The sequence below is a fragment of the Urocampus carinirostris genome, chromosome 12 (assembly GCF_059441175.1).
Source record: "Urocampus carinirostris isolate Australia breed hairy pipefish chromosome 12, RoL_Ucar_1.0, whole genome shotgun sequence".
In the NCBI taxonomy this organism is placed as follows: Eukaryota; Metazoa; Chordata; class Actinopteri; order Syngnathiformes; family Syngnathidae; genus Urocampus; species Urocampus carinirostris.
Window position 1 is genome coordinate 38,036,369 of NC_142360.1, and position 12,655 is coordinate 38,049,023.

At 42.6% G+C, this 12,655-nt stretch overlaps 1 protein-coding gene and 1 long non-coding RNA gene across 2 annotated transcripts in view; one reads left to right on the forward strand and one right to left on the reverse strand.

Annotated features, from left to right (window-relative positions):
* Positions 1-12,655, forward strand: part of tm6sf2b (transmembrane 6 superfamily member 2b) — a 43,715-nt gene that overhangs the window by 30,633 nt on the left and 427 nt on the right. The window contains exons 7-11 of the mRNA XM_088350412.1: positions 2,168-2,250; positions 2,329-2,453; positions 5,377-5,478; positions 6,634-6,726; positions 11,928-12,047. Of these exons, the coding sequence (XP_088206538.1) occupies positions 2,168-2,250; positions 2,329-2,453; positions 5,377-5,478; positions 6,634-6,726; positions 11,928-12,047 (523 nt within the window). The remainder of the gene's footprint in view (positions 1-2,167; positions 2,251-2,328; positions 2,454-5,376; positions 5,479-6,633; positions 6,727-11,927; positions 12,048-12,655) is intronic.
* The window catches only part of LOC148355904 (uncharacterized), a 32,423-nt gene continuing 25,115 nt past the window's right edge, over positions 5,348-12,655 (reverse strand). Inside the window, exons 4-5 of the long non-coding RNA XR_015852302.1 lie at positions 5,634-5,675; positions 5,348-5,475 (exon numbers count right to left, since the gene is read on the reverse strand). This is a non-coding gene — a long non-coding RNA (uncharacterized LOC148355904). The remainder of the gene's footprint in view (positions 5,476-5,633; positions 5,676-12,655) is intronic.

Sequence of the window (12,655 nt, forward strand, 5' to 3'; positions counted from 1 at the left end):
TGCTGCCCTGTACTAGAGATGTGGAACTATAAATAAGTAACGGCCTTGGGCCCACCAGAACACTCAGAAAAGAGCAGTTTGACAAATATCCGAAGATCTTACCCGGTAGTAAAAATGAAGAAGCGACCCATTTAATCACTGTCTGCGGAAGTCATTTAATTGCAAAATATGCGCCGTGGTTCAACATTAAATATTGTCTGTCCTGTTATTATCTCAGACATTGGGAAAAATAAATCCACTTGCCATTTTATTGTCAAAAATTAAAATCATTGTAACAAGAATACTTGAGTGGTTCCACTTCAAAGTGTAGATTTAATGTATACGCTGTGAAAATAAATGACCGTACATTACGGACTAAAAGACACTCATTTTTTGCTACGTTTTAAACGTTGCGGCTTTATTTATGCTGCGGCTTATTCTTATATTTTTGTTTTATAAAACACAGTGACGTCTGGTGGGCAGCACGGCGGCGCGGTGGTTAGCGTGTACAGTTCTGAGGTCACGGGTTCAAATCCAGCTACCAACCTTCCTGTGCGGAGTTTGCAGGTTCTCCCCGTGCTTGCGTGGGTTTCCTCCGGGCACTCCGGTTTCCTCCAACATTTCAAAAACATGCATGTCAGGTTAATTTGTTGGTCCAAATTGTCTCTCGTGAGTTGTGTGTCCCTGTGTGCCCTGCGACTGGCTGGCAACCAGTTCAGGGTGTCCCCTGCCCACTGCCTGAAGATGGCTGGGATGGGCTCCAGCACCCCCACGACCCTACTAAGGATAAGCGGTGCAGATAATGGATGGATGGTGACGTCTGGTAACATTTGTGATGCCCTTCCAGAGAAACGAGTCCATGTTTTCCCAACATTGTTCATATTATTGTCATGATTACTGATGTGAATCACCTGTGCCCGCTCATTTGGCGCCAACTGCCTCAGACTCTGATTGGCTCCCTGTCCCTATTTAAACCCAGTCCTGTCAATCCCCTGTTGTCTGTCCGTCTGCAAACCTCTGTTTATACAAGGCAAGCCTTTTTCGACCCTGACACCCACCAGTCCTGTTTTTGCTCCCGTTTGTCCCCGGCTACGACCTGTTTTGATCCCGACCACGTCCGCTCTCCCGTCCCGGCTTACGACCCATTTTTGATCCCGACTACGTCTACTCTCCCGTCCTGGCTTACGACTCATTTACGACCACGCTTTGCTCTCCCAGTCCCGGCTACCGACCAGTTTTTCCGTCCCTGACACTGCCATCGCTCGCTACGGAAGATTCACTTCCGTGTTCGGATCACAGTCCGAGTGCGAGAGCGACTTGCTTCCCGCGTCCAGCGAATACCAGCTCGTGGGCGCACCCCTCCCTGCTTCTATCAATAAAACCTGTGGTAAACGTTACGCAATTGGGTCCTGTTTCCTTTCTGGTCCTGACAATTATACATAACAAGAAGAAAATGGAGGTTTAACAGTACTCACACCGTACTCACCTTTTCACCCACAATTCGAGTCCTCAATGGATACATCCAAACTTACCAGCAGTGGAAGTTATCTGTTCATTTAACACAAGACATGAAAACAACCCTACACTTCTCAATCGGTATCATCCACCTCAATTTCAGGTTGCCGGAGTTTCCTTTAACCCTCGAAGAACGATAACAAGCTAATGCAATTTAGTGCATTACCATGGTAGTAACGTAAAAAAAAACATAGCACGAGGACACCCTTGAAGAAAGAAAGACATCAAACAGACCGGAAAAAAGTAAACATGGCAATGCAGCAGCTTTGCTTCTCAGGCGAATGGTTGCGTGGTTCACAGGCTGATGCAACTCTTTGAAGCAAGAAAAACATTTTACTAAACTGTAGGAACCTTATATCATTAAGACAATTCTCATTCTAATTCCAGTTCTAACATCGTAGTAAATGAATAATAAATGTATTTACAATCATCCCATCAGCCTTATAGTCCAGTACGCCTTTTATATGAAAAATATATCACAAGAGTACTTTTTGGGAGTGAGCCTTATAATCCAGTACAGAAAATACAGTAGTTCTGTGTAGACTTTTGTCTTCAAATCCAGTGAGGCTTGTTAGAAAACAAAATTGAATTTCCTCCTGAAATCCCAGCATGCGGCTTTTAATCGGGTAGTGCTCAGTAGTCCATAATGGACGTTACATTTGTGTGTCCTCAGAAAAGGCTACCGCACGCTTGGTCTGTTCTGGGCCGGCTCCCTGTGCGCCAACATGAGCGTCTTCATCACGGGCATTGTGGCAGGTGAGTTTCCTCTCCGCACTCCCAAAATAACCCTCTCTGGTGTCACTTACCGTTACCGTCCTTGTTATCTCCCGACAGGGAAATATGGCGCCGAGATCCGTCCGGCCTTTTGGCTCAACTTCCTTTTCTTGGCCTGTCCCACTTGGGCGGCGGTCACGCTGTTCGCCCGGCCCAAGGACAGGCCTCTGATCGGGGGCTATAACGTGAGTGATTTGGAGAAGTGGTTGGCATCATCAGTAGGGTCGCGGGGGTGCTGGAGCCCATCCCGGCACCCCAATCTTGCAGTGAGCGGGACACCCAGAGACAGACAACTCTCTCGCTCATTTGGGACAATTTGGACCGCCCAATTAATCTGACATGCAGGGATGTGGAAAGAAACCGGAGTGCCCGGAGGAAACCCACTCACGGGGAGAACATGCAAACTCCGCACAGGAAGGGTGGTAGTTTGAATTGAAACCAAGACCTTGGGGCTGTGCGCTAACTACCCAGCTGCCGTGCCGCCCATTATTTAGGAATGCTGACTCAGCATTTTTGGTTTGTAAACTCAGCATATTTTCCCAGACAGACTTTCTTTTACAGGCAGTTTTCCTAGATGTGAAAAATGACAAATGCTGACTCAACACTTTTGATTTTGTCAACTGAGCATTTTAACAAGAAAGGTATTCCTCTTTCCCAAGCCAGAACCACATTGAATAGCAGCGCCATCTCTTTCATATACTCGCGCAGGTTACCCCAGATGTGAAAAACAGACATTACACTCTCCCAGAACAGGGTGACATTGAATATCAACACCATATTTTACAGGCAGTCAGTTAGGTTTCCCTAGATATGAAAAATTACAAAAAAAAAGCCAACTCAGTTATTTTGGTTTTGTTGACCCAGCATTTTGTCCCAGAAAAGCATTCCACTCTCCCAAGCAAGAACAGCATTCAATGGCAACACCATGTCTTACAGGCAGTCAGGTAGGTTACCGTAGATGTGAAAAAATACCCCAAAATGCTGACTCAGCACTTTTAGTTTTGGAAAATAGGCATATTTTCCCAGAAAGACATTCCACTCTCCCAGGAAAAGGTGCATTGAATATAAACACCATCTTTTACAGGCAGTGGGTTAGGTTAATCGAGATGTGAAAAATGCCCCAAAAAGCTGACTGCGCACGTTTGGTTTTCGTTAACCCATCATTTTTTCCCAGAAAGACATTTTACTCTCCCAAACTAGGATGACATTAAATAGAAACTGTTAGGATCTGGCTTCGCAACCCATTGTGTCTACATGCTTATGATGACTACATGCTAAAAGCTACATGCTTACAAGAAGATGCTAATGACCACATGCTAACGGCTGCATATTAACGGATATATGTTAACGACACCACATGCTTCTGAGTAAACGCTAATGTCTACATTCTAACGTTTACATGCTAACGGCTTTGAGCTAACGGCTACATGCTGTCAAGTCATGTTAACAGCTACATGTTAACGAATAAATGCTAACTGCTACATGCTGTCAAGTCATGTTAACAGCTACATGTGAACGAGTAAATGCTAACGGCTACATGCTGTCAAGTCATGTTAACAGCTACATGTTAACGAGTAAATGCTAACAGCTACATGCTAACAGCTACATGCCAACGAACACATGCTACGAGCTAACCAGTTCACTCTCCCTTTTTCTCTCCATACTATCAAGTCCTCCTAACGGCTACATGCTACCTTCTACATCCCAACGACTACATGCTTACGAGTAAACGCTAATGTCTACAGTCTAACTTCTAAATGCTAATGGATATGAGCTAATGTCTCCATACTATCAAGTCCCGCTAATGGCTACATATTAACGATTAGATGCTAACGGTTACATGCTACATGCTAACGGCTACATTCCAACGGATACGTGCTAGCGGCTACATGCCTACAATTACATGCTAACAAATCATGCAAAGGGATACATGCTAACCAGTAGATGCTACTAGCTTCTTGCTGACGCCCACATGCCAATGGCTACATGCTCTGGGATACATGCTATGGACTACATGCTGACAGCTACATGCTATCGACTACATGCTAATGAGTAAGTCAAAATAAATGGGCCCATATGAATTTACATTCACCTTTAAATTACTATTATGTTATTTTTTACACACTGTACAGACTCAGCGTTATTAGTAGCGAATGACTGCATGCTAACAAATAAATGCTAACCACTACATACTAACAATTACATGCTTACGACTACATGCTAAAAGCTACATGCTTACAAGTAGACGCTAATGACCACATACTAATGGCTATATGCTAACGGAACCACATGCTTCTGAGTAAACGCTAATGTCTACATTCTAACATTTACATGCTTACGGCTTTGAGTTAACGGCTACATGCTACCAAGTTATGTTAACAGCTACATGTTAACGAGTAAATGCCAAAGGCTACATGCCAACAGCTACATGCCAACGAACACATGCTAACGAGTAAACCCTGATGTCTACAGTCTAACGTCTAAATGCTAACGGCTACGAGCTAACCAGTTCACTCTCCCTTTTTCTCTTATTTTTCTCCATACTATCAAGTCCTGCTAACGGCTACATGCTACCGTCTACATGCCCACGACTACACAGCTCATGAGTAAACGCTAATGTCTACAGTCTAACGTCTAAATGCTAATGGCTTATGAGCTAACTTCTTTATACTATCAAGCCCTGCTAACCGCTACATGTTAACGAGTAGATACTAACGGTTACATGCTAACGGCTACATACTGACGGCTACGTGCTAACGGATACATGCTAGCGGCTACATGCTTACAATTACATGCTAACAAATCATGCAAAGGGCTACATGCTAAGGGATACATGCTAATGACTACATGCTATCGACTACATGCTAACGAGTAAGTCAAAATACATGAGCCCATTCATTTACCAATGAATTTGCATTCATTTTTTTAATGACTGTGAAATTACCGTGTTATTTTTTACACACTGTACATACACAGCGTTATTAGTAGCTAATGACTGCATGCTAAAAAATAAATGCTAACCACTACATGCTGCCGACCGCGGAGTTTAAATCAGGACAGGTGAGAAATCTTACCTGTGTTGATGCCATGTGTCCCTTCAACGAGCAGGCCCAGCACGCTCAAAGCATGAAGCTTATCTGGCGTCCTTTGGATCTGATGCTGGTGCTTCTCCTGCTGGTCGCCATTTCCTTCACCGTCCTCCGAGGCCTGGTGAGATTTTGGTAAAAGCACTTAGTGCAGTGTTTGAACAGGGTTGGGTAGGGTTACTTTAACTGGATTACTTTCAATTACTTTTGGATTACTCCAAAACCAAATATGCTAATAAAAGACAAAATAAACTAAATATGAATACAATGATGACTCACAACACGTGGTAAGCTTTCTCTCCGGGCTTTGATCTCTTTGATCTACGGAAAAAATAACATAAAATGCGACAAACAAAATGAAAATCAATCCAAACAGCTTGCCAACATCATTTTTGCCGTTCCATGTGTTCCGTTACTCCCCAAGCCTGCACAAAATTGAGTCATTTTTTTAAAATCTAATTGAGTCCATTTTGGCAGAAAAGTCCTTTTCTTGCTAGGAGTATTCTTTTGTTTATTATCTTTCGTCGAATCGTTTGCTTCAACACACGTTTTTTCCTTGCCTTTGCGGTCTTCCGAAGAATTTCTCCGCCGTTTTTTCGTGCAGGAATTATTGCCGTTGTTATCACTTTCTGCATTATGTTTCGACTTATTACTGACACTGAAGAAATGACCAATTTTTTGTTGATCTGCACCTAATACCAACCGTTTTTACGGGGGCATACTTCTCTTTCACTCGACAACCACCAAAACAATGACGTCATCTCGAAGCAACGAGATCTCGTTTGCCGAGATTGATGTGCAGACGAAAACTCGAACCGCGAGACCAAAACAACAATGGCGGATCTGCCTGACGAAAAGTTTGGAGTGCGGTAAATCTTTGTAAAAAAAAAAAAAAAAAAAGTAATCGGGTAATAATGACAATTTGGTGTAAAAAACGATGCGTCCCGGGGACGCACGTTGATTTGAGACTATGCGTCCCCAGCAAGAATGATGCGTCTAGGACGCAGGGACGCGGGCAAACCAGAACACTGTCATTTATATCATGGAAAATCGAAAAGTTAAGTTGATTAACATTTTTTGGGGATAAATAATAATAATTCAAAAATATTAGAATTTTGTAATCATTTGATTTAGGTGACTTTGGTGAGTCCAATCAACCCTGACAGCCCGCCAGAATCTTCCTGTATGGGAAACACTACAGTGCGTCTTCAACTGCTAGCTATTTACCAGTACAAACTATACACTGATGGTATGTTGTTGTTCACTCCTTTGCCTGTAGGTGGCGCTAGACTCCCCGCTGGAGCTGTGCTCATTTTATGTGAAAAACTATGAGCCCTACTTGCGGGATCCGGCGGGCTACCCTCGGGTGATGGTGAGTTCTAAATTTAGGCTAGGGTAGTGAGGAAGTTTCTTTTCTTTTAAGGAGGAGTGAAGGCTCAATCTTTCTATTCAAACGATTTGAGGTGAACTGCTTTTATTAATGATGAAAACATCCATTTTGAACAGCAGTTTCTTTTTTGTAATATACATTTTCGATATAGGGTGTATGACTCTACCCCTCGCCTCTCTCTCACTCTCTCGAATCTCTCTCTCTCTCTCTCTCTCTCTCTCTCTCTCTCTCTCGAATCGAGTCTCTCTCTCTCTCTCTCTCTCTCGAATCGCTCTCTTGAATCTCTCTCTCTCTAAGATCTCTCTCTCTCTCTCTCTCTCTCTCTCTCATCTCTCTCCCTCTCTCTCTCTCGATCTCTCTCTCTCTTTCTCTCTCTCAATCTCTCTCTCTCTCTCTCTCTCTCAAATCTCTCTCTCTCTCTCTCTCTCTCTAATCTCTCTCTTTCTCTCATCTCTCTCTCAAATCACTCTCTCGAATCTCTCTCTCAAATCTCTCTCTCAAATCTCTCTCTCAAATCTCTCTCTCGAATCTCTCTCTCGAATCTTTCTCTCGAATCTCTCTCTCGAATCTCTCTCTCTCTCCAATCTCTCTCTCTCGAATCGCTCTCTCGAATCGAATCTCTCTCTCGAATCTCTCTCTCGAATCTCTCTCTCTCTCTCGAATCTCTCTCTCGAATCTCTCTCTCTCAAGGATATCTCTCTCTCTCTCCCTCTCTCTCTCATCTCTCTCTCTCTCTCTCGATCTCTCTCTCTCTCTCTCACTCTCTCTCTCATCTCTCTCTCAAATCTCTCTCTCGAATCTCTCTCTCGAATCTCTCTCTCTCGAATCTCTCTCTCGAATCGAATCTCTCGAAACTCTCCCGCGAATCTCTCTCTCTCTCTCTCTCTAGAATCTCTCTAGAATCTCTCTCTCTCTCGAATCTCTCTCTCTCTCCCTCTCTCTCTCATCTCTCTCTCTCTCTCTCGATCTCTCTCTCTCTCTCTCTCACTCTCTCTCTCATCTCTCTCTCAAATCTCTCTCTCGAATCTCTCTCTCGAATCTCTCTCTCGAATCTCTCTCTCTCGAATCTCTCTCTCGAATCGAATCTCTCGAAACTCTCCCGCGAATCTCTCTCTCTCTCTCTCTCTAGACTCTCTCTAGAATCTCTCTCTCTCTCGAATCTCTCTCTCAAATCTCTCTCTCGAATCGAATCTCTCTCTCTCTCTCTCTCTCTCGAATCTCTCTCTTGAATCTCTCTCTCTCTAGGATCTCTCTCTCTCTCTCTCTCTCTCTCATCTCTCTCCCTCTCTCTCTCATCTCTCTCTCGATCTCTCTCTCATCTCTCTCTCTCTCTCAAATCTCTCTCTCAAATCTCTCTCTCGAATCTCTCTCTCGAATCGCTCTCTCTCTCTCTCTCTCTAATCTCTCTCTCTCTTTCTCTCTCTCTCTCTCTCTCATCTCTCTCTCAAATCTCTCTCTCGAATCTCTCTCTCTCTCCAATCTCTCTCTCTCGAATCGAATCTCTCTCTCGAATCTCTCTCTCGAATCTCTCTCTAGAATCTCTCTCTCTCTCTCGAATCTCTCTCTCGAATCTCTCTCTCTCAAGGATATCTCTCTCTCTCTCCCTCTCTCTCTCATCTCTCTCTCTCTCTCGATCTCTCTCGATCTCTCTCATCTCTCTCTCTCTCACTCTCTCTCTCATCTCTCTCTCAAATCTCTCTCTCGAATCTCTCTCTCGAATCTCTCTCTCTCGAATCTCTCTCTCGAATCTCTCTCTCGAATCGCTCTCTCGAATCGAATCTCTCGAAACTCTCCCGCGAATCTCTCTCTCTCTCTCTCTCTCTAGAATCTCTCTAGAATCTCTCTCTCTCTCGAATCTCTCTCTCGAATCTCTCTCTCAAATCTCTCTCTCGAATCTCTCTCTCGAATCTCTCTCTCTCGAATCTCTCTCTCTCAAATCTCTCTCTCTCAAATCACTAGAATCTCTCTCTCTCTCTCTCTCTCTCTCTCTCTCTCTCTCTCTCTCTCTCTCTCTCTCTCTCTCTCTCTCTCTAGAATATCTCTCTCTCTCTCTCTCTCTCTCTCATCAAATATCGCATTTTCACTGTTTTTTTCAATATGTAACCGGTAGTGTTAACAAGCGAAATAAACTGTGATGGCTGCATGTGGTTGAGAGCGGTTAATACAATCATACTGAATGGTTTGTAGTAGTTTCGCCGCAGTCCTATTCGATGTAAATTGAATACACTTGTGGCTACACTTGTTGGTCATGTTTTGGTACATTCAGTTCCAGTGTGAAGAGTTCAAGATGAGTCACCCAATAACCCCTTGCCATCATGCCAGCGATCACTTTGGTTTAATGGCGGGGGGGTATACTGTATACCTGTATACGTTTTTTGAAGCATTTTTGAAGGAGCGCCGCTACTTCACGGATTTCCAGTTTTCGCGGGTGGTCTTGGTCCCCGTTAACCGCGATAACCGAGGGATTACTGTATTATTATTATGAGGGTGTCACAAATAAGTGTGACTTGACTTTATTAAGAACAATTCATTCATTCCCCCCCGCCCCTATATCAAGAGTATCACAGAGCGATTGTGTGTAATCAGGGTTGGGTAGGGTTACTTTAACTTGATTACTTTCAATTACTTCTGCATGACTCCAATACCAAATATGCTAATAAGACAAAAGAAAGTAAATATGAATCAAATGATGACTCACAACACGTGGTAAGCTTTCTCTCCTGGCTTTGATCGCTTTGATCTCCAGCAAAATTAACATAAAATGCGACAGAAGCAAAATGAAAAGAAATCCAAACAGCTTGCCAACATCATTTTTGCCGTTCCATGTATTCCGTTACTCCCCATGCCTGCACGAAATTGAGTCATTTTATTCATATTTAGTTTCTTTTGTCTTTTATTAGCATATTTGGTATTGGAGTAATCCAAAAGTAATTGAAAGTAATCCAGTTAAAGTAACCCTACCCAACCCTGGTTACCATCTATGATCCACAATTGTGTCAGTAGGCTTCTATAAACTGATATGAATTCTGCCATTCTGCCTCAACAATCCACGCACAGCTTCAATACGTCACATTTGTTTACAAACACGAAAAATGCTTTTATTGGTGTGGGGTAAATGAGTTCAATACGTAAAAAAAAAAAAAACTATGTATGAAAAGCTGTAAAATGAGCGAAATTTGGACTCATTTTAATGATATTGATTTAGAGACTGCTGATCTTTTGCTTTTTGTTTTACTTATTTTAATTAAAGGATTTTGCAGAGGATCTGTGTCTATATTAATCAAAATATATATTTTTTTGCATTTTATCATTAATTTGTAACACTGAAACATCAAATGCGACAGAAACAAAATGAAAAGAAATCCAAACAGCTTTTTGCCGTTCCATGTATTCCGTTACTCCCAAGCCTGCACGAAATTTAGTCATTTTATTCATATTTCGTTTCTTTTGTCTTTTATGAGCATATTTGGTATTGGAGTCATCCAAAAGTCATTGAAAGTAATCCAGTTAAAGTAACCCTACCCAACCCTGTGTGTAATGTTCTTCTTAATACACAAGCGGCGTAATCAGTTTTGTGGCTTGCTGATTAACAGAGGCCCCTTTATCATTACAGACACAATAGGTGCATGTCCGTCACGGCTTCGTTTGGCACGGATAAGCTTTTATTTATGTGACCCGCTCCCCTTTTGATTTCCTCCCAGTAACCCGTCGTGCCGGCCGATTGCGCACGCGTACGTGTCGAAAGGTTATCCCGAGGGTTTTATGCGCACACAATTGAGAGTCATTGATCGGGTGCGGCGGGCGCATGCTGAGAGCTTGATAAGACAATCCTTCACAATAATTAACCTCAACGGAAAGGTGAGAGGAAAATAACTTCACACCCCAAGCAATGTTCCCTGTCATTTTGCAGGGGTCTGAGCCTTCACACAAAGTCGGTGAGCAAAGCTTGAAACAACAGTGAGCAACGGCAATCCCAAGTGTAGCAAGATAATTCTTTATCAAACATGTCCAAAACTTGACATCAAGTTACATTTTGCTGAGTTTCCGGCAATGCAAAATGATTTTTCTCTTTTGAATGAATTGACTCATGTACTATTGCAAAGGTTGTACGGCCTACAAACGTCGTTTGTTCTTACAATTCTTTCACAAGATATCCATTTCTTTTTTTTTCCCTGATATATTTTGTCGCATAATATTAACATTTTTGGGGGCTTATTGAGTCGGTTGCAAGGTACAGAACTGTACTTAGTCACGTTTTTGAGTGGAAGTACAATGTTGGCAACGAGATTCACTTGATACAATTGGAAATGATTTGAATGCAACACAAACTTTTTCTTCTTTTTTCCATGTATTTTCCACCTTTTTTAAAATTGCTTTAAAAAAAGTCTCATTGTGTTTATTTTTTCCAAGCTGTTACTTTTTTCTTTTTGATCTCTATTTACTTTTTTCCTATGTTTCTTTCTTTTCTTTTTTTCTGGCTTTTTTCCCAAATTTTTCCTTCTTTTTTTTTATCTTCCTTTTGTTTCTTTTTTTTCTCAGCTTTTCACTACTTTTTCATTTTGGTATTTTTTTCTTTCTTGTTCTATTCCCCCTTCCTTTGAGTCATTTTGTGCATAATTTTACATAACATTTGGTCATATAGGGATGAAAGAAGTAAAAACAACCCGAAGAGCCGTTTAGGACCCGAAAGAGCAACCGCTTATCCTCAGTAGGGTTGCGGGGGATCTGGAGTCCATCTCAGCTATCTCCGGGCAGTGGGCAGGGGACAGCCTGAACTGGTTGCCAGCCAGTCGCAGGGCACACAGACACAGACCACTCACTCGCCCACCTTGGGTCAATTTGGACCGGCCAATTAACCTGACATGCATGTTTTTGGAATGCAGGAGGAAACCCACGCAAGCACGGGGAGAACATGCAAACTCCACACAGGAAGCTTCGATCTCATGACCTTAGAACTATGACACACATGCACTAACCACTGTGCCGCCCAACGCTAATACATGTAATAAACCGCAACGTTATTGACGCACAGGTAGAGAAAAGGCAGAGTGACGGTGTAGCCAATCAGAACACAGAACACATCCGCAAAGTAGGAAAGTAAAGTGTGATATAACAAGGGAATACTGTATTCCCCAGTCAATGATTTTGTTTAACCCAATTTTTTCCGTGTTTGCTTTCAAAAGATGCTGCACATGTTCTTCTACGGTCTCCCAATCCTTGCAGCGTTTGTTTACGGTCTCCTCAAACCAGGCTGCACATGGATGCCCGACTGGACCGTTTTTTTTTCGGGAGCGATGATTCAGGTACCGCAAACCTCAACGATGAGCAGGGTTGGGTAGGGTTACTTTAACTGGATTACTTTCAATTACTCTTGGATTACTCCAATACCAAAAATGCGAATGAAATGAAATGATCTGTATTTATATAGCGCTTTTCAAGTCAATGACTTCCCAAAGTGCTTTACAATGTGCTCCACATTTCCCAATAGCGGCCTTGCAGCCATGTAAGGCGCTAACCTGCTTATTGGGGGTATTAGGGGTTCAGTGTCTTACCCAAGGACACTTTGACATGTAACACGGACGAGCCGGGATTCGAACTGGGATCCCTTGATCCCAAGACGAGCGCTCTACCTCCTGAGCTACTGCCGCCCCCGAATAAAAGACAAGAGAAACTAAATATGAATAAAATGATGACTCACAACATGTGGTAAGCTTTCTCTCCTGGCTTTGATCTCCGGCAAAACTAACATAAAATGCCACAGAAACAAAATGAAAATAAATCCAAACCGCTTGCCAACATCATTTTTGCCGTTCCATGTAATCCGTTACTCCCCAAGCCTGCACAAAATTGAGTCATTTTATTCATATTTAGTTTCTTTTGTCTTTTATTAGCATATTTGGTATTGGAGTAA